Genomic DNA, 27,201 nt, shown 5'->3' with positions numbered 1-27,201 from the left:
TGCTCTTGACCTGTTGCTCGGTGCTTCTGTGGATCTATCCCATTCTCTCAAGTCAGCCCTCAGCTCTTTATAGGATTTCGGCCGTGGTCCCCTCTGGTCCATCGGTCCTCTCTGACCCCCCTGTTCTGTTACGGGATCCACTGCTGAATCCAATGGGGTGCTCCACGTTATCGGTCCTGGCAATTGCCTCCAGGCATTCGTCGTGTTATTCTTTCTTTCCATCTCAACTCTTTCTCTGTCTAGCCGTACTTGTTCTTCCTCTCTCCCTCTCTCTGGATGATAAACCGACACTATAGGACCTATGGTAACGGGTACTTGAAGAGCATCTGGCAATCCATAAGGCTCAACCCTCTCTGTTGCTGGCATCTTCTGCACCACAACCCTTCCGACTACACTCTGTACTGGACTATGTTGAGGTGTCCCCTCACCTTTGGTAGGTACCCAATTCGTTATAGGAAGTGACCTATTCCCTTCTATGTCAACCCTATCTTCCCTTGGGAGCTCCGTACTTTCTATCTCCCTATTGTCCGGAGGCGGTCTATCTATCAGCAATCTATTTATTAGGCCATCCTCCGACTCGCTCTCGTCATCCTCTTCTATAGGTCTCTTTTCTCCTGTGACCTCTCTCACTGGGTACAACTTATCCACTTCAATCGTCTGTACCCTCCATTTCTTGGCTTCCGCATCCCATTTGGCTTCTTGCACTGCCCTTACTGATCGCCTTACCCTTTCCTGGCGTCTGTTCTGATTCCTGTCGTGCGCCGCCCTAATCCACGCATTAAGGGCCTCAAACTGTGTTGGTCTAGGCAAAGGTCTCAATGAGGACATAACTGCTTTCAGCTGATGCAACACTTCTAGTCTAAACGTTCCGTATTTCGGAAAGGTCAGTTCCACATTCCCCTCTGTAATCTTACTCCAAGTATCAAGCCACAGTATTGTATGTAACCCAACATTCGTTGCCATATAGTGAGCTGGTGTACCCTCAGGCGGTGCCTCGTCCCCGTAATAGGATTCTCTTCTTTTCCTCTTAAAGATCGCTCTCAAACATTTAAAACACTTCATGTTCAAAATCTACAAAATTTCTATTTTTCTCCGCGTTCGTTTACTTCCTGATGACAATCCACCATTCTCAGCGCGGTTCTCGCTAACCGGCCTATCACAGCGCGGCTTCACACCAACCGGCCTATCACAGCGCGGCTCTCATTGACGTCACACCAACCGGCCTATCACAGCGCGGCTTCACACCAACCGGCCTATCACAGCGCGGCTCTCGCTGACGTCACACGTCCCCTTCGCAGCAGTTCCCCTCCTTTCTCCGCTCGTCTCCCGGTCATGCATGCGTCCCATTCATACTCTGAAAAATGATTACTTCCGACCAAGCGATCACTTTCCTTGACTGTACGCCCACAGTCTAACTGTAATTGTCACCTTAACTGACGAAATGTCTTTCCGTGTACGTCCAGACAATCGCCTTAACTGATAGGTTACTTACACACGGTAACTTTCGACCTGCGTCCGTTACCCACACACTCACTCTTGCGTTCCTCCTATCTCGGTCCTGCGGGCGATCAATGGTACCTCATGACCCCCTTTACTCTGGTCGACAACTACTCTGGATGTTCGATACACCCGAACCACTTAAGCTCTTCCCCGAACTTAAGGTTTTCCCAGTTTGCCAGGTTGCTCGCGCTCACAACCCTCTCTCAATCACACTACAGGCATTCAACTCCGCATGACATTACAATACAGATACAACACAAAACACCGCAATCTGTCAACGCATGACCCTTGTTATACTCACTCTCGTCCGACCTTGCTGCTTTTCTCTCGCACCGTCAGCACCTTCTTCGGCAGGCAATTCTTCCGCTGCTCATCTCTCGATCTCTAGGGACCTTGGGGTAATCTAACCTTGTCTAGATCACCTTCCTCTAGAAGGAAACCATCCTAATCTGCTACCAACTGATACGGCGGGATTTCTGATCTATTGCTATAAATCTAGATCCCAACTCAGGTCGACTGAACCGTTGGTACCTGTCATAGAGTAAAAGGCAATCCACTACTAGGTCAATCAATAAGGACTTACACCACTCCAAAGAACCACCTACTACGAATAAGTTTTAAAAGTTTATTACAAAACCAAAGTTAACTGGAGATACAAACATCTCAAAATAAGGTTCAAAAGATATACTGGTATCAATACAAACATACATTTTCTAAATGCTCTTAGTCGGCAAAAGAATATCACCAAACCCAATTCAAAAATCATCAGAGTTGCAAGAATAGACACAAGCTGTAGCTTGTGAGTCATTTACAGAAAGGAAAAAATACAGATTAGACTGTCCCTACACTAGACTAAGTGACATCCCTACTTAGCAGAATCTTAACCTAAAAAGGTGTCAGCCGTGGTGACTTCCAAAGAAGATCACTCACTTCCTTAGTCTTCGTTGTAAATCGGTCTCTCGCAGTTAACCTATCTGCCTACCCATCCGCTCTCTTAGGTTCCTCAGACCATCTGCTCTAACTCCACCCAGGGGTGCTGTCCCTAATACAAAAATCACATTTACAATAGAAACGCCCTTTAGAGACGCCCCTCACGTGGTGTTGGTGCTGGCATTTTCCATGCTGATACTCCTCTGGGCCCATCGTTAGCGTTGACCTTGCTTCTCAGGCTCTTCTCCGGCAGAACGGTACCCCCCAGGAAATTCCTGGAGCCTCCTCCAGGCCTGTGCCTGGCTCACTGAACAAAACCCTATTCATCACTCTCTTGATTGGAACCTCCTCGCACCTGCAAATAGACACTTGTACAGTGGGCCCCAAATTCCGGCCTCCACCGTATCTTCTAAGTCGTAAACCATCGAGCAGTCTCTGCAATTTATGCTTAACATGACCTTCCTCTAACTAGCACATGCAGATCAAAAGAAATGAACTTCTCTATTCAGGCCTATTAGAATTACATGAAACGGGCCTGTGTACTCTGTAAACCTTTAATTTCTTAGTCTAAACAGTATTCTAACTTATTACACATAATGGTTATATGAAACACTTCTATAAAACATATATTTCAGTTCTATGATCAATAATACCTTGAATTATAACAACATTAAAATCCACATCGTGAGAGTGTAACAGCACCTTTTCATTCTCTGTGAACTGCCATGTGGCCTACACATTTCTACGTTTAACAGCATTACATTCTCCTCTACAACAGCCACATAACATGGAACTTCAACATCATTCTAACATCTCTACACACTTCTACATTAGCTTTTCACACTGATATATGCATTCTATTTTAATTAAACACTCTTATATATTTTCACTCTATAAATTCGACACTCTTATATAATCTTTACTAAGCTAATGCAACGTGCTTGTAAATATGGTGCACTTCTACTTTTTCTTGATTTGCGCTCTCTCAGGAGCACAGGATCAAATACTAGAAAAGGTAAACTGATGAAACCTTAATATTGTACCGACCGTCGAAAGGGCTGGCACAACTCAGACACCGAACCATGGGGTTCATGAAAGTTCGCATCTAAAGGAGCCCTGCAGGGAGGAAAAAAGGTGGTTTTGGTTATCCAGTCTTCATTATTAGCAATTGCCCACAATAGATTGGTTTGGCGAGGCCTCCTTGGGCACGAGACCTAATGTCACTTCTCCATCGGATGGGTTCAAGCTAAAGCTTGCAGTTTCTGAACCCTCAGCCATAATGACAACATGCCTCAAACAGCTAATATATCTTGATTTAAGTCAAGGAAAGCTTTATTCGATTGTTATTGTACCAATCATAAAAGCACAAATACAACAGGAAAATTCATATAAAATGTAATTAGAAATTACAAAAGATAAAATAAAAAAAATATACAATAATATATTTAAGATGCCATAAAACCATACGAATACAATTTTTTCATAAAAAAAAAACAAAAAAAACAAAACAGATGTTTACTGCAAAGGAGGTACCCATGGTTTACAGAGCATCAAATATCATGTGTTTTCGCTGCAGGATAGCCTTCTTTAGATACTTTGTTACTCTCCACGCAATGTGCTCATCCTTCAAGAACTGAAGCCAAATAAAAGCTGGACGGCATTGCCTTACACCTTGACGTTTTAAAAGTGGAAGTATCCACACTTTCCTCAACTCTTCATAAAATTTACAAAAGAACATTAAGTGAATCGTGGACTGCTCTGAGTGTCTGTCACAGAGTGACAGGTTACGTGATCAATCGTTCATAGATGGTATTGTCATTATTCTGTGGACCTTTCCCAATCTCAATCTTGTCAGAAGCATCCTATCATAGGCACCTGGAACGAATGTTAGGTAGGGCTCCATTTGTGTACAAGTGAGCGTTAACTGATGATGCATAACGCTAGGTTTCACCATTTCTCCTGCCATTCTCAAGGAGCCCAATAATTGTAAACCCTCCATTCTCAGACCTTTTCTCAACACGGCTAGCATAGTGGTGGGGTTAGTAAAGTATTCCGGGTGACCTAGATCCTTCATGAAATTACATATAAAGTTGATTCATGGGATCTTTAAGGCCCCATCCAGACCCAAACTATCCTTCATAATGTCCCTATTTAACTTTGTCTGCTCTTTAGTCCAAATCCTATGCCAAAGGAGGACTGGTTCCAATCTAGTAAGGTTGGAAATAAAAGGATGGCCCAGCTCCTGGTGACAAACATAGGAGGACGTGCTCAGAGGAGCAGATGAAATGTACCGCAAGAAGGAATTTTCCACCTACTGCAGTGGGAGGGTATTAGCGAAGCCCCACACCCCTGCCCCATACATAGCGGCTGTGATGCACTTTACTTCAAAAACGTGCAAAAGTTCCCCTGGCGGCTTCTTCCCTAATTTCTTAGCAAAAGATGCTTGGGTTGTGGATGCTCTTGTAAATGCGAGCTTTTTAGTAGTTATCGCTTGGGACCAGGTGTCATTCTGATTTAATAAAATACCCAGATACGAAAAGTTCCTTGTTGTGGCTAACTTATTGCCATCCAGAAACATTTCCCTTACTCTCTGAATCCTCTTACCGCATCTAATGACAAAAGTTTTAGAAACATTAATACTAAGTCCCAGATCTTTCATGAAGTCATTGAAGCTGCCTAGGACCCTCTGCAGACCATTGTGTGTCCGTGCCATTAAAACCGCGTCGTCTGCATGTAGAAGGGCTGGGATAGGTAGTCCTCCGGCTCGAGAGAAATCTTGTCCCTGCCTAGTCAGTGCTTCGCCAAGGCCATTTATATACAAATTAAAAAGGAAGGGGGCCAGGACACAACCCTGCCTGACCCCCCTCCTAATGGGGAAAGAATCAGTACGCTCCCCTCCTATGCCATAGCGAACACTGGCTGAGGCTCCATTATACAGGTGTTGCAATAACACTATTATGTTTTGGTCAACCCCTAATGCTGTCAGGACCTCCCAAAGCCTCCCATGCCTTACGGACTCGAAAGCCGTGGTGAGGTCCACGAACACCAAAAACAAACTGCCCTTTTTTGCTTCGGTGTATTTGCCAATCAAAATAGACAGGTTTAGGCTTTGTTCTGAGGTGCCTAGCCCTTCTCTAAAGCCATACTGTAGGTCAGACAATACCTGTTTGTCTTCTCCCCAGTCTTGCAAGTGCTCCAAGATGATGCAGCCCACCACTTTTACCATTGAATCGAGAAGGGAGATTGGTCTGTAGCACCCCGGGTCATGACGATCACCTTTTTTAAATATTGGGATATTTATTGATTCAGCCCAGGTCTTTGGTATTGATTTTCTAAAGCTGGTATTTATAACTTGTCTTAGTAGGGGACCCCAGAGGGAGATGTTAGATTTGAATAAATCAACAGGCACTCTGTCTGGTCCCGGGGCCTTACCCTCCAGACTGTCAGAGAGCGCTCTGTTTACCTCATCCAGTGTAATCTGCAGCTCTACACTACCTGGCTGAGAGGTGACGGAAGGAAGCTGTTGTGGATCAGATGCTCCTTGCCCATTATAAACCTTAGTATAACGGTTAATCCATACTCCTCCGAAATTGCGATCTCAATTGTTGGTCCTTTACAGTCTGATAAAAAGGGAGCCCTTACTGCCCTCCAAAATGCCGCAATGTCTTTCAATAAAGCCGCTGTGTGAAGAATTTCCCAAGCTTCCTGCCTCAAGATACGTTTTTTATCCATGTTGGACCACTTGTACTCTAATCTAGCCTGTCTCACCCGATCAGGGGATCTAGGTTACCTCTGCAACTCCTGTTTCAGGTTAGTGTGTGCTTGTGTGCAGTGTTTATCAAACCACCCTTGTTCTTTATGGTTATTACGATGTTTCGCAGTTAATAAACTCCTGATCTCATTACATATAGTTAAAAAAGACTGTATAATGCTGTCACAGGGGGATGTCTCATTCAAACAGATGTCAAAGGATAATTTGCTTTTCTTAACTAGTTTAGTAATAACCACCACTGGGTCCACTTTGGACCAGCGTACAGAAAATACATTAGTTCTGCTCAGTTCAAGGTTGCCTGTTAATGGAAGGTTTTGTTTGACCTTCTTAGCTTTACGAGGAGGAATTTTAACATCCAATCAAAGTGGAAAGTGGTCACTCATTGGGTTATCACCAACCTTAAAAGAGGAAACCCTGGGTGCAAATGAGCATAAAACTAACATAAAATCGTTTGTAGACGCTAATCCTCTTCCGTTAAAAGTACATGGCATGGGTACAGGGGGGTTAGTAGATCATTCACAAAGCCTAAATCCTTCATATACACAATCTCATTAAACAGATCTCCCAGTGGCGTGTGACAGAAGTGAGTGTTGCACCCCCACCATCATTCTCAAGTCCACATGTTCTGGTGTCTACAGAATTATATATTGCACAGTTAAAGTCCCCCATCAGAAAAATCATACAATCAGAGGTATACGCATTGCAGATATCTAACAAAGTCTCTGATAACTTCCCAACCATGGTGCTAATTTCCCCAGGTGGTGCACTGTTATACAAGTTGGCCGAAACTATGCACTGATTAAGGCCCAAGGAAAACTCTAAGGTATGATAATAGGAGTCCCCCGCACCAAAGGCTATATCTCCAATTACCAAACTATTTGAAATGTAGGTACAGAGTCTGGCCTTAGGTCTGCCTCCTAAACACTTTATTCCTGCAGTATTAAACGTCTTTAAACCGTTGATGTGGATTGGGTCCAGTAACCATGTTTCCTGTAGTCCCAATAAATCAACTTTAGCGATGACCTCACGCCAGGCAGGATCCTGGGTTTTTGAGCTCATCCCCGCTATGTTCCATGAAGGAATCCTCCAAGTGGGGTCACCGGAATTGGTAAATAAAACAGTTGGCAGCACGCCTGAGGGGAGGATCTGACCCCAGCCTCCTATCTCCTGTGGGCAAGTGCAATATACACATGGGTCTGTTTGCTGGTCTCAAAATACTTGGTCACCATCCCTTAAAGTTGAATCAGGTTTCAGCTGCATATGCTGTACTCCTTTCACTTGCTTACAACCAGACGCGGGCCGTGGTGGGAGTTACGGTGGGGCAGGGAGGCGGGGAGGGGGCGGGGCAGGGTGGAGAGGGCCAAAAACCGGCACCTGGATAATTACAGGTAAGTAAACAATTTAAATAATAAAACGAATTTCGTAGCGCGCACTGCATCGCAAAATGCGATGCAGTGCGCACTACGAAATTCGTTATATTAATCAAATTGTTTACTTACCTGTAATTATCCAGGTGCCGGTTTTTAGCCCTCTCCACCCTGCCCCTCCCTCTCCCCGCCTCCCTGCCCCACCGTAACTCCCTCCACGGCTGCTTACAACAATCTAAGCTGACCACTTGTTCTGAGAGACCCTCTTCTTGATCCAAAACTACCTCACCACCCGGTTCTAACTGCTGGTTATTATGAGTTAGTCAATCGATCACCTCCAGGTTATTGAGGGGATCAAAATAATTAATAATCGGACAGCATAGCCAACCCACTGTGGCCCTGCTGAAAAACCCTGCTCTTGGGGAAATCGCTGAGATCTAGGGGGTTGGTAGAAGAAACCTAATATAATAAGCTCATCATCCTTGACCTCACAGTGGCCTGACTTCTGCCACCCCATGCCCCAATGTCCTCTTGCTCATGGTAAACTTCTACTGTTTGCTCACATCACAGACAGTCCCTTTTTGAACCAGAGTTACCCACTGCCATCTAATCAACTCGAGGGCAAGACTGTCCCTGTCCTCTTCCGGACCTCATTATAAATGGCTGCAGACTTTAAAAGTAGCACAAAAACCCTATAGATAAACTTCAAAGGCACTTCCTGCAATGTGACAGGCACCCAAGTGCTACTCAACTATAGGTGCATTGATGGAACAATCTCTTCTGCCTGTCCTTCACACGACAAAAGACTGTACCTGGGAGATGCACAGCCCAAAAGATCGGAATGAGCATGGTTAGGAGGGGGAACGGGGCGGGGGGGATCTTCTTGCTGTTGTGACTGCTGGAGTGTGTAGGAGGGCTCTCTGTTGCATATATGCACAGCACCTGCATGATGCAATAGGCATCCCTCGGGCAGCACCCACCAACAGCTGAGGCACCCGCACGCCACACCCCGTGCCACTTTACCTTAACCCCTTCGCTGCTAGGCCTTTTCCCCTCCTGTGCTGAGGCTTTTTTTGGCGTTTTGGAGTAGTGCGCGCTTAGGCCCTTGTAACTTTTTGACCACATAAGGTATCCACGCCAAATTTGCGTCCTTTTCTTCCAACATCATGTGGATTCTAAAGGCGCCCTGGGTTTGTGGATTCCCTTGGAGGGGGCCCAGAAATTTAGCAAAATATAGTGATTTTTTTGTTTTTTTCAGAAAAATGGGAAAAACGGGCTGCAAATGAAAGCCTCTGGGTGTTTCCCTGAAAATGGTATCACAAAAAGGTTTGTGGGGCTGAAATCTCCATTTTCTCAGCTTTCAGGGAATGACAGACTTTTGTCAGAGAACCGAAATTTTTCACTCAGTTTTGGCATTTTTCTGGGACATAGCCTATTTTTGCTATTTTTAGAGCTTTCAACCTCCTTCCAGTTAATGGTAGAAATGAGTTTAAAAGCAATAATGGATCCTGGAAAGCTTTACATTTTCGAAAAGTAGACAAAATTCTGAATCCAGAAAGGGGTCATTTGTCTAAATCCATGAAGGTTTCGTTATAGAAACTAACAGTTAGATATTGGAATATTTGAAATTTTGTTGAAAAAAACAGCCTTTTGTCTCAACGTTTTCACCTATAACTTTTTCTAATTTTGACAGCTCTTGGAAAGCAATATACCGTTACATCCGTTAGACCTTCCTGGTTGTGGGGATATATAGGACTTGTAGTTTCACCAAGAACCCGACGAACCCAGATCCAAAAACTGAGCAGCAACTTGCAATGGTATTTTTTCATTTACTGGGTATAGTGCACTTTGTCTTGGAAAATGTATACATGGAATAATCTGTATGAAAGACACCTATGTATTTCTGAATTGGGTACAAATTATAGACTTCAGAAACAGTATATAATTGCACATTTTCAAAGTTGGGAATACTCATACTAGCATGAGAATTATTGGTCATTTTTCATAAAGATTTTTTTTTTACTCAATGTCTTTCATTCAAAGGGAGAAATGCATGAAAGCTCAATTGGTAATAACAGTTGATTTACAAATCTGAATTACCCCAAGTGTCCCGATAAAAACGGTACCTCACTTGTGTGGGTCGGCCTTGTGCCTGCGACAGGAAACGGCGGAAAATGCAACGTGGTCACACCTAAATTTAGCAGTTACAAATTGACCCTTTTTTGGCAAAGTGCCTACCTGTAGTTTTTGTACCCTAGCTCTGCCGGCACCTAGGGAAACCTTGAAAACCTATACATTTTTGAAAAGTAGACACCCAGGGGAATTCAGGATGGGGTGACTCGACTGCCTACCACCAGGTTTTGTTACCCAGAATCCCTTGCAAAGCTAAGTTTTTCACAAAATAAACACATTTTCCTCACATTTCTGTGGTGGAAAGTTCTGGAATCTGCGTGGATCAACAAATTTCCACCCACCCAGCATGCCCCCAGGTCTCCCAAAAAAAATGGTACCTCACTTGCGTGGGTAGGCATAGTGGCTGCGACATGAAACAGCGCAAAACGCAGCATGGTCGCACCTCAATTTCCCAGTGAAATTTAGCACGATTCGGACAAAAAGACTACCTTTTGTTTTTGCGCCGTAGCTCTGCCAGCACCTAGGGAAACCTAGCAAACCTATACATTTTTGAAAACTAGACACCCAGGGCAATTCAGGATGGGGTGACTCGCCTGCCTACCCCCAGGTTTTGTTACCCAGAATCCCTTGAAAACATAAAAATTTGACCAAAAAAACACATTTTCCTCACATTTCTGTGGTGGAAAGTTCTGGAATCTGCGTGGATCAACAAATTTCCACCCACCCAGCGTGCCCCCAGGTCTCCCGAAAAAAACGGTACCTCACTTGCGTGGGTAGGCATAGTGGCTGCGACATGAAACAGCGCAAAACGCAGCATGGTCGCACCTCAATTTCCCAGTGAAATTTAGCACGATTCGGACAAAAAGACTACCTTTTGTTTTTGCGCCGTAGCTCTGCCAGCACCTAGGGAAACCTAGCAAACCTATACATTTTTGAAAACTAGACACCCAGGGGAATTCAGGATGGGGTGACTCGCCTGCCTACCCCCAGGTTTTGTTACCCAGAATCCCTTGCAAACATAAAAATTTGACCAAAAAAACACATTTTCCTCACATTTCTGTGGTGGAAAGTTCTGGAATCTGCGTGGATCAACAAATTTCCACCCACCCAGCGTGCCCCCAGGTCTCCCGAAAAAAACAGTACCTCACTTGCGTGGGTAGGCATAGTGGCTGCGACATGAAACAGCGCAAAACGCAGCATGGTCGCACCTCAATTTCCCAGTGAAATTTAGCACGATTCGGACAAAAAGACTACCTTTTGTTTTTGCGCCGTAGCTCTGCCAGCACCTAGGGAAACCTAGCAAACCTATACATTTTTGAAAACTAGACACCCAGGGGAATTCAGGATGGGGTGACTCGCCTGCCCACCCCCAGGTTTTGTTACCCAGAATCCCTTGCAAACATAAAAATTTGACCAAAAAAACACATTTTCCTCACATTTCTGTGGTGGAAAGTTCTGGAATCTGCGTGGATCAACAAATTTCCACCCACCCAGCGTGCCCCCAGGTCTCCCGAAAAAAACGGTACCTCACTTGCGTGGGTAGGCATAGTGGCTGCGACATGAAACAGCGCAAAACGCAGCATGGTCGCACCTCAATTTCCCAGTGAAATTTAGCACGATTCGGACAAAAAGACTACCTTTTGTTTGTGCGCCGTAGCTCTGCCAGCACCTAGGGAAACCTAGCAAACCTATACATTTTTGAAAAGTAGACACCCAGGGGAATTCAGGATGGGGTGACTCACCTGCCTACCCCCAGGTTTTGTTACCCAGAATCCCTTGCAAACATAAAAATTTGACCAAAAAAACACATTTTCCTCACATTTCTGTGGTGGAAAGTTCTGGAATCTGCGTGGATCAACAAATTTCCACCCACCCAGCGTGCCCCCAGGTCTCCCGAAAAAAACGGTACCTCACTTGCGTGGGTAGGCATAGTGGCTGCGACATGAAACAGCGCAAAACGCAGCATGGTCGCACCTCAATTTCCCAGTGAAATTTAGCACGATTCGGACAAAAAGACTACCTTTTGTTTTTGCGCCGTAGCTCTGCCAGCACCTAGGGAAACCTAGCAAACCTATACATTTTTGAAAACTAGACACCCAGGGGAATTCAGGATGGGGTGACTCGCCTGCCTACCCCCAGGTTTTGTTACCCAGAATCCCTTGCAAACATAAAAATTTGACCAAAAAAACACATTTTCCTCACATTTCTGTGGTGGAAAGTTCTGGAATGTGCGTGGATCAACAAATTTCCACCCACCCAGCGTGCCCCCAGGTCTCCCGAAAAAAACGGTACCTCACTTGCGTGGGTAGGCATAGTGGCTGCGACATGAAACAGCGCAAAACGCAGCATGGTCGCACCTCAATTTCCCAGTGAAATTTAGCACGATTCGGACAAAAAGACTACCTTTTGTTTTTGCGCCGTAGCTCTGCCAGCACCTAGGGAAACCTAGCAAACCTATACATTTTTGAAAACTAGACACCCAGGGAAATTCAGGATGGGGTGACTCGCCTGCCCACCCCCAGGTTTTGTTACCCAGAATCCCTTGCAAACATAAAAATGTGACCAAAAAAACACATTTTCCTCACATTTCTGTGGTGGAAAGTTCTGGAATCTGCGTGGATCAACAAATTTCCACCCACCCAGCGTGCCCCCAGGTCTCCCGAAAAAAACGGTACCTCACTTGCGTGGGTAGGCATAGTGGCTGCGACATGAAACAGCGCAAAACGCAGCATGGTCGCACCTCAATTTCCCAGTGAAATTTAGCACGATTCGGACAAAAAGACTACCTTTTGTTTGTGCGCCGTAGCTCTGCCAGCACCTAGGGAAACCTAGCAAACCTATACATTTTTGAAAACTAGACACCCAGGGGAATTCAGGATGGGGTGACTCGCCTGCCTACCCCCAGGTTTTGTTACCCAGAATCCCTTGCAAACATAAAAATTTGACCAAAAAAACACATTTTCCTCACATTTCTGTGGTGGAAAGTTCTGGAATCTGCGTGGATCAACAAATTTCCACCCACCCAGCGTGCCCCCAGGTCTCCCGAAAAAAACGGTACCTCACTTGCGTGGGTAGGCATAGTGGCTGCGACATGAAACAGCGCAAAACGCAGCATGGTCGCACCTCAATTTCCCAGTGAAATTTAGCACGATTCGGACAAAAAGACTACCTTTTGTTTTTGCGCCGTAGCTCTGCCAGCACCTAGGGAAACCTAGCAAACCTATACATTTTTGAAAACTAGACACCCAGGGAAATTCAGGATGGGGTGACTCGCCTGCCTACCCCCAGGTTTTGTTACCCAGAATCCCTTGCAAACATAAAAATGTGACCAAAAAAACACATTTTCCTCACATTTCTGTGGTGGAAAGTTCTGGAATCTGCGTGGATCAACAAATTTCCACCCACCCAGCGTGCCCCCAGGTCTCCCGAAAAAAACGGTACCTCACTTGCGTGGGTAGGCATAGTGGCTGCGACATGAAACAGCGCAAAACGCAGCATGGTCGCACCTCAATTTCCCAGTGAAATTTAGCACGATTCGGACAAAAAGACTACCTTTTGTTTTTGCGCCGTAGCTCTGCCAGCACCTAGGGAAACCTAGCAAACCTATACATTTTTGAAAACTAGACACCCAGGGGAATTCAGGATGGGGTGACTCGCCTGCCTACCCCCAGGTTTTGTTACCCAGAATCCCTTGCAAACATAAAAATTTGACCAAAAAAACACATTTTCCTCACATTTCTGTGGTGGAAAGTTCTGGAATCTGCGTGGATCAACAAATTTCCACCCACCCAGCGTGCCCCCAGGTCTCCCGAAAAAAACGGTACCTCACTTGCGTGGGTAAACATAGTGGCTGCAACAGGAAACGGTTCAAATTGTACGGTGGTGAATTTACATTACCTTATTGCAAAACTACCTTGATTTTGGGGGGGGGGCATCTGAGTTTGTGGCCCGGGGCTCGGTGGTATTCTTTGCAAAGTAGCAAACCCAAACAGTTCTGAAAACTAGACACCCGGGGGACTCCAGGGAGGTATGGCATGCATGGGTCCCCCAATGTTTTCCTACCCAGAACTCTCTGCAAACCTTAAAATTAGGTAAAAATTGCACTTTTCCAAACTTTTTGGCGTGGGATCGCCGGGTCGGCAAAAAAGTCATACCACCCTGCGTTCCCCTTGTTCTCCCGAGTAAAAGGATACCTCACTTGTGTGGGTGCCCCAAAGCAGAATACGCCAAAAATGAATTTTGAAAAAAGTAGTTTTTACTCATATTTACGTTTTACAAATTAAGCACCCCAGCCTAAGTCACATGCCTTTGGCCCACCCACACAAGTGAGGTATCATTTTACTCGGGAGAACAAGGGAAACACTGGGTGGTAGGACATTTGTTCCGGCAGCGAGATCCCACCCAAAAAAGTATGGAAAAGTGGGTTTTTTGACCAAAATTTCAGGTTTGCAGGGGTTTCTGGGTAGGAAAACATTGGGGGACCCACGCATGCCATACCACCCTGGACTCCCCCGGGTGTCTAGTTCTCAGAACTGTTTGGGTTTGGTAGTTTCCAAAGATGCCTGCCAAGCCCCGGGCCAAAAGCTCAGGTGACCCCCTCAAAAAATAAGATTATTTGGCTAAAGGTAAAGTTTTTGTCTCCACAGTATGAATTGGGCCTTTTCCTAAAGCAGCCGCTATGCCTACCCACGCAAGTGAGGTACCATTTTTATCGGGAGACCTTGGGGAACGCTGGGTGGGAGGTAATTTGTGTGTGCCCAGTGATGCCACGCTTTCCCACACTAAAACGTGTGAAAAAACTGATTTTTTACCATGCAAAAAATGAGGTTTGCAAGGGATTCTGGGTAAAGGAACGTTGGAGGATCCACGCAAGCCATACCTCCTTGGAAGCCCCCGGTTGTCTACTTTTCAGAAATGTGTGGGATTGGTAGGTTTCCCTAGATGGCTGTCTCGCACGGGGCCAAAAACCCAGGTAACCCCTCTTGCAAAAGCTGGTGGACTTAGGGGTTACCTGGGTTTCTGGCCCCGTGCGAGACAGCCATCTATGGAAACCTACCAAACCCACACATTTCTGAAAATTAGACACCCGGGCGCTTCCAAGGAGGTATGGCTTGCGTGGATCCGCCAACGTTCCTTTACCCAGAATCCCTTGCAAACCTCAATTTTTGCATGGTAAAAAATCAGTTTTTTCACACGTTTTAGTGTGGGAAAGCGTGGCATCACTGGGCACACACAAATTACCTCCCACCCAGCGTTCCCCAAGGTCTCCCGATAAAAATGGTACCTCACTTGCGTGGGTAGCCATAGTGGCTGCAACAGGAAAAGGTCCAAATCTAACAGTGGTGAATATAAAATACCCTGAAGCAATATAACTTTGATTTTTTGGGGGGGAGGCACCTGAGTTTTTGGCCCGGGGTGGGTGGTATTCTTTGGAAAGTAGCAAACCCAAACAGTTCTGAAAACTAGACACCCGGGAGAGTCCAGGGAGGTATGGCATGTGTGGGTCCACCAATGTTTTCCTACACAGAACTCCTTGCAAACCTTAAAAATAGGTAAAAATAGCACTTTTCCAAACATTTTGGCGTGGGATCGCCGTGCCGGCAAAAAAGTCCTACCACCCTGCGCTCCCCTTGTTCTCCCAAGTAAAAGGATACCACACCTTAACAGAGTTACTCAAAAGTCAAACATTCAAGCACGGCTATCTATTCCTCAAAGACACACACATACAGGTTGGATTTGGCACGAGGGCGAGTGATGGTTCAGTACATAAAATTTTATTAACAAGATATTTCAAAAAAATGAAATGCTCTGTCAATAAATAAATGCATAAAAACTGAACCAGTGACTCGCAACTCGTGAGCTGTAAAGCCACGACAAGGCACCAACCGTTTTACAGGCCATTCATGCACCTTTCATACCTGATACAAACCAGACCATTGACACCATCCGAATGGAAAAGCAACACATAACAACAATCACAATAAGGGGCAAGGTACACCCTACTGCAGAAATTAGAAAAAAAACAATTATTACTGCACACCCATCTAATCCGCAAGCACACACACATACTGGTTGGATTTGGCACGAGGGTGAGTGATGATTCAGTACATACAATTGGATACGCAAGTAATTTCATCATAAATGAAATACACTGCGTATAATTGAAAGTATGATAAACTGAACCACTGACTCGCAGCTCGTGAGCTGTAAAGCCACGTCAAGGCACCAACCTCTTTACAGGCCATTCATACACCTTTCGTACGCGTGACACATACAAAACATTCACACCGCCAGCCGCGGACCCATCACATTTCAACACTCACACCAGCAAACAGCGCCATTCAAGGGCCCATCACTTTCACACGCCCACATTTCTGACACTGCAACTACACAAAATGATGGACTGTGTGGAGTGTCACTCAACTAGCAGTGTGTGTAGTGACCAACAGAAAGTAACTACTCACACACCGCCTGCCGAGCGCCAGTCCACCCACACCACCATCCAAGCACCAGACCATGCACACTGCCAGCCAAACACCACTCAGCGCACACCGACAGCCAACTACCACTCCACACACACCACCAGCCAAGCATCACTCCACGCACACCACCAGCCAAGCGCCACTCCACAAACACAACACCATCCAAGCACCACTCCACACACGCCGCCAGCCAAGCACCACTCCACACACACCGCCAGCCAAGCACCACTCCACTCACACCGCCAGCCAAGCACCTAACCATACACTCCGCCAGCCAAGCAAAAATCCACTAACCCCCCCAGCACAACTCCAATCCATGCACTATTCCAGCCAAGCACCAGACCACGCACACCACCAGCCAAGCGCCTGTCCACGCACACCAACAATCCAAGCACAATCCTGCACACACCACCATCGAAATTAGAATTTTTTAAAGAAATACCACAAATCAAATGTAGAAACCTACAAATCTGCTAACACAAATTCAAAACCTAAATGCTTTGCACTAATGCAAACCTAAAAGCAAACAAAAAAATATTACAGAAAACAAACCAGACAGTACACTTACAAGCTCAATGAAACTCCCAAAACTTCTTTTGTGTGTGGTACGATTTAAAACAAGCTGGCACACACAATCCAGGATTTGAAGGACAGTCAGGACAGTGCATACGAGACTCCCTCCGCACTTCTCTTCGCCAACAGACTCTACATCTTTTAGTGGGTTTGTCTTTTGCAGTTGTGGGAGGAATGTATTCTGGAAAGTGGCGATCTTTCAGTCTAGCCACTTCCTCCACCACTCCAAATCTTGGCACACTTGCCTGTTCCACTAGTACAAGGCTGCCTATTATAGTCTCCTGAAACTTAACAAAAGGCATCTTTGACTCAGGACAAGATTTCTGGAAAACAACAAAAGCATTAAAGGATGCCAAGTGGAAAAGATGGATAGCCAACTTCTTGTACCAAACGTAAGCCTTTCGAAGAGCAGCATAAGGTTCCAACCTCTGATCTACTCTGTCAACACCACCCATGTGCCTATTATAGTCTAAAATGCACACAGGTTTACGCACTTCAGCAGTCTCACCCCGAACTGGCAGAGCTTCAGTGCTTTCGTCATGGATAGTAGTCAGCATGTAAACATCTCTCCTGTCTGAAAACTTCACAGCTAGAAGCTTCCCACATCGCAATGCAGTAGACTGTCCCCGCACAAGCCTTTTGCAAACAAGTTCTATTGGAAAACCTTTCCGGTTACTGCGCATCGTGCCACATGCAACAGTGCCCACTTTGGCCAACTCCTTGAACAAACGCACACTAGTGTAGAAGTTATCTACATATAAATGGTGGCCTTTGTTAAATAATCGTCTACCTAGTTCCCACACAATTTTCTCAGTCACTCCAAAAGTGGACGGACAAGCAGAAGTGTTAATGCTGGAATCCTTACCGGTGTACACCCTGAAATTATAAACATATCCAGTCTCACTGTCACACAGCATATACAGTTTGATGCCATAGCGTGCCCTCTTACTAGGAATGTATTGCCTAAAAACCAAGCGGCCCTTGAACAACACCAAAGACTCGTCCACAGCTATTTCTCTTCCAGGTGCAAACATCTCAGGAAAACGATCAACAAAGTGATCAAGGACAGGCCGAATCTTAAAAAGACGGTCACAATCAGGGTGATCGCGTGGCAACGCTAAATCATTATCAACAAAATGCATCATGCGAAGAAGAAGCATATATCGATCACGAGTCATAAGTGCTGGAAATATAGATGTTGCCATCAAGGGACTAGTGGACCAATAAGAAGACATTGATGGCTTCCTTAGCAAGCCCATCAAAAAAGTTAATCCCAAAAACTTCTTCATCTCTTCAACATATGTGGGAGACCAATGGGTAGCTCTGGAATGGGGCTTAAGGCTGGCACTGTGGTCCCTCAAATACTGCTCTGCATACAAATTAGTTTGCTCCACAATCTCCTGCAAAAACTCATCATCAAAAAACAATTGAAAATATTGAATTGGCAAAAAATTGTCAGTATCCACTCTACACCCTGGAACACCAGTGAAGTCTGGCAATTCCGGCTGCACCATGCCAGGGGCAACCCAGACGTCATCACTAACATGAGGAGAAGAAGCCACCCTAGCCTGCAGGCCAGATGCCTCTTGCTGCACTACATCAACGGGAACACTAGCATCCCCAGATGCCTCTTGCCTCACTACACCAACAGGAATACTAGCATCCCCAGATACATTTTGCATCTCTTCACCAACAGAAGAACTCACATCCCCAGCTGCCTCTTGCATCTCAACATCAACAGAAGAACTCGCATCCCCAGATGCCACTTGCTGCTCAACAACAACAGAAAGACTAGCAGCACCAGATGCCTCATGCTGCTCAACAACAGGAAGACTAGCAGCACCAGATAACCTTTGGCGCACCACAGCAATGTGAAACCTTTTGGGCGCAGCCTTTCCCACACTTGCCTGTTCCTGACGAGAAAAAAAGGGAAACCTTGAGGACCTAGGCTGCCGCTCACATGGCTCTTCCCTCTCTACCGGCACATCAATGTCCCTCTCTACCACAGGCACTTCATCAGCACTAGAAGAAGAATCATCATCCGATGATACCATGCGAAGAGAAAACTCACTGCCTGAATCTTCTGCACCTAACTCAAGCTCCGAATCGGAGTCAGTGTCTGGACCATGGTCAGAGGAAGACTCAAAAAGCAAACTAACAACCTGCTTAGCAGTAATCCTGCGAGCAGCCATTATCCTTACAAATCAAGAAGACTACACACACAAGTGAACAACAACCTACACTGTGCAAAGGAAGAAGTAAACAAGGTAGAGTCTTCACACAAAAATCAATACACTCAAAAACAATTCAAATCTAACCAAATATAAGAAGACTCACCAGCACCTACTCTGCTGAAACACAGCAAAAAGAAAGGAAATCCCACTGGAAAGAAAAAAAAACAAGTATAGATTAGACAAAGTACACATCAAGCAGCAATACAAAAAAAAAAGTTAACAATCAAGAAACACAAAGCCACACAAACAGCAATAACTTTATCTAGGAAAAATAGTACAAAAAACATTTACTTACCAAGCACATGCAACTACACAAGCTGCAAAACCAGCATTAACCGAACCACAACCTACACCAATACAAACAGCAAAAGCCTGGATCAAAAACAAAGAAGAAAAAAAATAATTTAATACTACATTTCACAAACAACATAACAAATGAATAAACAATACACAAATGTACCCCCAAAATCACATCCACACAGATGGGCCATCAAAAAGGGCAAAACGGACAAAAGTACGGGTTGATTTGCCCACCGGGGGGGGGGGGGCAGAAAATCTAAATTTAAAATCCGACCCACCTGAAAGCGACCCTTGCACAATGGGTCACTTCCTACAATCTAAAATAAAATCCCTGGTGCTAGTGAGGGCATTTCCACCGCACAATCGCAATGCTGTGCGCGACCGTGAGCCAGAAATGCCCTGCAAAGAGACATCAGAAGAGAGGAAAATCACTTACCTCTCCCCTGAAGCCTCTTTGCAAACCCCCCCAAATATCTCAAAACCAACCTAACACCTCCAGGCGCAGGAAGCAAATGGCTTCCCGACCGCCTGGGAATCCCTGAAGATGTTGGCGCGTGCTGTGCGCGCTGACATCATCAGGGATTCTCATGGGGAGGGGGACAACAGAATTACTGTGGTTAACTGCGATGCTGGACAGAGGCACTTGCATCCTTGATTTTCACAAGCGCAATCCTAAAACAGTTCCTATGACCAGGAGCTTCTTTCTCCCCATCTGCTGCTCTCAACAGTCTCTGACCATTTATACACATAAGAGGCATGTGAACTCACACAGAAGATCCCCTATTGGCAACGCCCACCAACTAGCGGAGTGCACCATCTTTCCTAAATTTACCCACTATGATGGACAGCTCACTCAAGGGACCTGTGCACACATTGGTGCGATGGCATAGTAACACACACGGACACTGGAGACAAAGCAAGCGCTCGAGTTGCAGCACAAATTCAGGAAAACATTCATCAGCCCAAAAACATTTGTGACCTTCCCACTATGATTCACAGCTCACACAAGGGACCCCTGCGCACATCTGTGCAATTGCATAGTAACGCACACATGGACACTGGAGACAAAGATGGGGCTCGAGTTGCAGCACAAACTCAGGAAAGCAATCATCAGCCCAAAAACATTTGTGAACTTCCCACTATGATGAACAAATGGTCTCTGTTTCCAGATACCTAAGAGCCTTGCTAGTTTATTCAGATAACAACCAACACACACTGGGGTCGATTGGGGTCGATTGTGAAAATATGGTATTGTGTACAAAAAAGGGGAGAAATGCTCCTCTTTTAGGTGTCCCCTCACTCACCAGGGTTGCCCCACGGTGACATGCTTCATCATTGGGGCCATCCCAGTCCTCTACGGGCTGGGGCGTGCTGCGACTTGCGAAAGTTACGTAGGAGCACTTTATTAGACTATGTGTGGTGCATGTGTATTTGAGGAGTGGACTATGTGATGTGTGAAATACCTGCCCAGTAGGTTTACAATAAACTTTATTCTTGCCTCTAGGTGGTAATAAACGGGGTGGAAAGATAGGCTGCCCTAAACGTAATGTGTCCAGATGTACCTATCAACTCCTATCGTCGACATGTTTCGTGCATACACCAAGCACTATGATGGACAGCTCACACAAGGGACCCCTGCGCACATCTGTGCAATTGCATAGTAACGCACACATGGACACTGGAGATGGCGCTCGAGTTGCGGCACAAACTCAGGAAAACAATCATCAACACAAAAACATTTGTGAGCTTCCCACTATGATGGACAGCTCACTCAAGGGACCCCTGCGCACATTTGTGCAGTTGCATAGTAACGCACACATGGTCAATGGAGACAAAGATGGCGCTAGAGTTGCAGCACAAATTCAGGTAACAATCAACAGCCCAAAAACATTTGTGAGCTTCCCACTATGATGGACAGCTCACTCAAGGGACCCCTTCGCACATGGCATAGTAACACACACATGGTCACTGGAGACAAAGCATGTGTTTGAAAAGCAGCACACAAAAAAAAACATTCATCAGGCCAAAAACACTAGTGAGCTTTGCCTAGGCAGCACAGGTGTGTTTTTTAGCCACTTCAGAAACACACATCAGTATAAGTAATGAAGGACAGAGGCACTTGCATCCTTCATTACAATGCACTATCATTTTACTTTATAAATGACCCCCATCAGCATTTTTGTACAAAAAACGGCCTTTCCAAAACATTGCAGCCAAGAAAAGACTTCATAGATAATGTTCCCCCAACAAGGGGAGCGACCCTTCCCCAAGGGGCCGCTCCCCGAACTAAGAAACTGATCACAAAACCCCCCAAAAAAAAAAATCCCTAACATTCCTGCTGCACGATCGCACGATCGTGCAGCAGGAAACCTCTAAAATGCCACCGAGGGAAAGGAAAAGCCTTTCCTTTCCCTCGATGCAAGTTGCATCACAATCCCCCCCGCCCCAGCCGCAAAACTAACCTCTTTGTGCAACGACGCGCAGGAAGCAAATGGCTTCCCTGCGCGTCTGTAAACAAAGGAAGCCTCCGGTGACGTCAGCGCGCCTCGCGCGCTGACGTCATTGATGACGTGGGCGGGGAGGGCGGGGGGAGGCAGGGGAAGGTCTTCCCCTGCCATCCCCGCAAAAACAAAAAAAATCAGGCAGACTCGGAGGGAGCGCTGGCGCTTCCCCCGAGGGTGGGGCTCATGACGAGCTGGGCTCGTCATGAGCGTGCGAGGAGGCTACGCCATGACGAGCCCAGCTCGTCATCAGCCCCGAAGGGGTTAAAGAGCCTCCCTCCAGTGAGTGAAAGCTCACGCTCACCCAAACCTCAAGTCAGCGTTGGTCATGGTAGCATTATTGAAAGAGATCTCAGCACAACTGACCTCTGGGAAGCAGAAAGTGTATTGGACGTGCCACATACTGCTCCAAATGAGCTATCCCTGGGCAGCCGGTGTGGCCGAATGAACCTGGGAGATTACTTGCTACATCCTTTCCTCAGAAAAACTACCAGAACTTGAGCATAGAATGACCTGGCTACTCATTATTTCTCTACAAGGCTCACCTTCCTTTGGTTCCCTGCCATACTTAGTCAATCTCTGATAGGATGAAGGCATTTTATGTCACTCACAAATCATGTTGTGGGTAATAAGAAGGCAAACACTTCAGAATCCACCATGTATTTGAATCTCACATGGGGCACTGAAGCTTAAAAAGATTTACAGGAACATCTGGCCCAGCGGTATTAACCTAGTTGTATACGGATCCCTTGAGGCCCACGACACCCACTCAGAGGGTCTGTGAATTATTTGAAAATTAAATAATTTGAACAGATTAATAAATTATATGTGAAGAAAAGCGAAGTTGAAAATAAGTCCCTAAGCAGAAAGCAATTCTGGTATTTTACTGAACTCTACTGGTTGTTTTCTATCAAGACAGTTAAATAAAGGCAGTTGAGCAGAAAAAAATTCCGAAGCGGAAGCAGACAAGTCCTAGGGCTGATCTCCAGAGCCCACAGAGTACATATAAGTATATATTAAAGTATATGAGTATATACTGAAGTATATACAAGAGGTCTCGAATGCTCGACCTAAAATGACTACATGAAATGCAGGAGTTCTGTATATCACTTTGTGTTTAAGGAATAAAACCATATTTAAAAAAACACAATTCTTCCCATTAATACAAAATATTTTAGTTTTAGTATTTTATTGTTTTGAATTAAAATATGTAGTGATGTATGTAAATGATGCATACTTGTTTCTGTATTTTTGTATATTTCTTTGAGTTTCAAGTCATAAAAATTGCTTAGACAGGGGTCTCCGATTTCCAGTAATGATACATTGAGGGTATAAAGGTTAAGGACAGCTGATCTACGTATTCAGACTTTCAGTAACTGGACATAACACTGCTCATATCCAACACAGCGCAGGCACATCAGATAGTAGGGTCGTTCCCTGCCCCTGCTACTGCATTAGATGATGCTGGTCATGGGTAGAATTGTACGGAGGAGACAGGTTTTTGGATATCTCTGTGCACAAGAGTACTCTAGCACTTTCTTCCTCTCTCTTCTACTGCAGATGCTCAAGGCTACGTGACCTGGGAGGTGCAGCGCTATGACGGCTGGTACAATAACCTCGCCCATAACAGCAGAGGAGCTGCAGGTGGGTCCAGATGTTTTCCCAAAAATAACAAATGCAAAAAATATCCATATGTACCAGTGCTGCCTGTACAACCTACCTTGACTTCTAAAACAAAAAGGTTCGTTCGTGGTGTCTGTATGTAGTTTTACCAGTAACATTATGTTTGGATGGGGCATTTTCGAAGAAGGCCCTTGACGATAAGATATGTTAGGGACTCCTATGTACATATGTGTTTATAACAATCTGTTAAGGAGATTTGTTCTTAGTGGCTATGGCATAGATTGCTAAAAGATATATGACAAGACTGTATTAAATACATGCGAAAGGTAAGCCAACTAATTTGGGACAACACAGCACATGCTCCACCCCCCACCCCTTAAAATCGCTTCCTTTCCAATTCTTTAGTCTGGCCTACACAGAATTTAGCTTTATCTCAGCCTCATGTAATACAAAATCTTAAATATAAGATCAAAAATTTACACATACATTGAGGGGCTTTGTGTCAGCTCAAATCTGTGTACTTCAGTGCCAGGATTGGTGTGTCAATTCTTCACTCTGCCAATGTTTTTTATTTTCTTATCCTTCTCTGTTTAACTTGTTTCTGGTTACATTATTTCAAAGCCAATAGTACCTGAGAATCAGATTTTCCTACGATGCATGTTAAACGGGTTTCTATGCCTGTTTTAAGTATACATGCCGGAGAAGAAGCACCCATATTGTTATACTAAAATTATATGAGATCTATTTTTTCAATTTGAAAATGTTATTGCAAGCATTTGGCTGCCATTTTAGGCACCTACAAGTTTCTGTTTGTAATTCATCTTTTAAAAAAAAAAGTTTTGTGGCATATGCCCACTATACAAAATAAAAAGGAAAACAGCTTGCCAAGGCCAAACCTATTAACTTTGCCAATGCTTGCTTTCTCTTGTTCATCAGAAATTCATTAATAAAAAAATCACTGACAAAGTAATGCATCTCGTCTTTTAAATTAGGGCGCAGAGCTTTTGGTCTTCGCCAATACTTCTTTGGTATGGCCAGTGGTATAGCTAGACCTAAGGCTGCCTGTGGCGGCCCCTGCTTCTGCTGCCCCGCGGCTGTGTGTAAGAGCAGGGGGTTTTCCTGGCGATTTCCTTGGCTGCCGCCCTGCGATGACCACAGTTAAAAGCGGCGGAGGGGAGGCCGACCCCCCCACCCCCAAACTTGTGCCGCCCTGGGCGGACGGCCCCCACCAGCCCTCCTTGCTACACCACTGGCTATGGCATACTTTATGGCCAAATCCATTTAAACATGACTGCCCACACGTGGGCACACATCTGCACACAACGGCAGCCATACTTAAATTATTTCTTCCATGAAGGATAACAAACCAGAATAAATGCATTTGTAGAGGGCCAAGTTTTTTATACTCGGAAAAAAATAATATAAAATATATTCGCCTGTGCAATGTGGTGTTGAAAAATAGTTCCAAGATATTCACCTGTGTAATCTAGTGTTCTTACACACCAGCCATATTCTAATGATTTTGTGTTATTTACTCTTTGAAGATGGCTGATTTTCAATGGTGTATTAAGAAGCTGCACAGCTGTGCTGGTATCACTGTTGTAGTATATGACAAGTAATTGACTTTTTGAGAAGATCTACACATTTTGCTATAATGTCCTGACTTTTTACATTTAATGCAGATTTTGTTCCAGGCAGGACAACCTCCATAATTTCCTACATGTTCATTAGATCCACATCTGTAGCATATTATTTGAGGTTTCTTTTGAAAAGATCTATTATCTCTGGCGTAATTATCCTTTCTGGGAGGAAAGAAAGTAGGTTTCTTGTAGTTGGAAAAGTTCTTTACCAAAGAAACCTCAGGAACTACTACTTTATTCTTTGCTTCATGGCCTCTTATTTCATTAACAAACAATTCAGATTGCTCAATACCCTTAGCGATATTTAGTACAGCACTAAGGGAAGACTCCGTACCCATCCATAGACGTTCTTGGATCTTTTTGCTCTTGGTACGCATCATTATTTGATCCCTCAATACCTGATCAAAATTAATGGTTTCAAAGGAACAGGAGCCAGCTAAGGTACGAAGGGCAGCTACATAAGTCTCTATAGATTCGTCTTCTTTTTGTACTCTAGAATAGAATTTAAATCTTTCCATAACTGTGTTTATTTTCCGTCCAAACCTAGTATTGAGTTGTTTAATAACAACTTCAAATACATTGATGTCACCTCCACCTACATTTTCAATGGGAGGTAAACTTTCTAATTCTTTGAGACCAGCTCCGCCTAAACAGTTTTTTAATAAAGCAAGTTTTCTTTTTGGAGAACAACCATCCTCCTCTACTACATCTACATAAGCTAAAAATGTAGGGTACCAAAGATCCCATTCTACTTTAGGGTCACCAGCAGAAGGTAAAAAATGTGCTGGTGAAGTGATATTGTTAGACATTTTACAGAAATGTTTATGAAGTAAATAGAAAAAATAACAAAAGTGGTCACCGTTGTCTAGTTGAATGAGTTGTCACAGGCATAGTCATTCAATTGATGTCCTTGTGATGTTGAAGGATGTAGCGATCTGAGAAATGTTTTCAATTAAATAAGAAATATGATCGAGTTGAGCAGGCTAAAAACCGGCTTCTGACTCGATTCTAGTTACTATGGAGATAAAATGGCTGCTGGAGCGCAGCGTTGCGTGATGAAGTGAGCGCGTAGGAGTCAAGTGCGCTGTGGAACGTGATGACTCAGAGACGTGATGATGAGGTAAGCGCGACCTGAATGCGCTGTGATTGTCGAGCGCGCGGCGTCCAGACGCGCAATGGAGGACTTTCAACAGCTCAGAATGCTCACGCGGGAAGAAAGGTACCGTCTCTTTTTTTTCCTTTCAAAAAATGCTTCTCAAAGGTTAAAAGTAGGAAACGACCAGAACCACGACAGGGACAGGTCAAAGTCAGGGCGAAGTTTCACGTAGAGAGGCGGAAATAAAAAGTGTAAAATAAAAGCGAACAAAATTAGTAGAACAGTCAGAGTGGAATTTTTTTTGCATATAAAAAAATTGTAATTGAAGAACAGCCGCAGGTGCAATCAAAGCACTTAAGGTGGTGAAAACTGCCGCTGGTGCTATCATTAAACACTTAAAAGAAATATAAGAAATACCTTCAAAGGGTCTTTGCTGGAAAACGGTGAACGCTGTCTCCAAACCTCGTTTTGTCAAAAAAAAAAAACACAGGTCCTTTTCTAGCTTCACGCTTGGATATCCCGATCGTCGCCAAATTATGTAGTATATCACTCAGAAGCAGGGATGATTTGTAGAGAGGTTTATTCTCAGGAGACAGCTTGTACAACCACCACAGATAAGTACACAAGCTCAACTGGAGCTAGACAGAACATTACCCATCTGAGAATGTAACAGGAGGTAGAATCATAACAATTCTAAATGGAACATTAGAGATGGAATACCACAACTGTGTAAGGGCAAAGTTCTTGTGAACAGTGGTGCCTGGTGACATTTAAAAGTGTTGGGGCGTAAAAGCTCGTGAAGAGTGCTCTGAGGCGAGGGAGCTACCCTGAGAAAACTCTTTTTTTAGAGTTGGCAAATGGTACACTTTCAAGCAAACGTGAGAAAGCAAGAAGGTCAACAATGCACTTTTGAGTTCCCACTCCTCCACAGCTCCTCTCTCATCCACCCTTGACTCTGCTCTCCCCCAGACGCCCTCTCCCCCTCCTCCAAGCCTCCACTCTCCCTCCAGTCTCTCTCTCTCCTCCATCTTCAAGTCTCAGCCTCTCTCT

General features: G+C 44.8%; 1 protein-coding gene across 2 annotated transcripts in view; it reads left to right on the top strand.

Annotated features, from left to right (window-relative positions):
- LOC144826531 (dual oxidase 1-like) overlaps positions 1-27,201 on the top strand; it is a 1,074,750-nt gene that overhangs the window by 257,073 nt on the left and 790,476 nt on the right. For both annotated transcript variants that reach the window (XM_078684961.1, XM_078684960.1), the window contains one exon: positions 23,353-23,436. In XM_078684961.1, coding sequence (XP_078541087.1) covers positions 23,353-23,436 — 84 coding nt within the window. The remainder of the gene's footprint in view (positions 1-23,352; positions 23,437-27,201) is intronic.

This window comes from Lissotriton helveticus, chromosome 3_2, assembly GCF_964261635.1.
Source record: "Lissotriton helveticus chromosome 3_2, aLisHel1.1, whole genome shotgun sequence".
NCBI classification, from domain to species: Eukaryota; Metazoa; Chordata; class Amphibia; order Caudata; family Salamandridae; genus Lissotriton; species Lissotriton helveticus.
The sequence above is the reverse complement of the archived record's forward strand: the minus strand, read 5'-3'. Positions and strand labels throughout refer to the sequence as shown.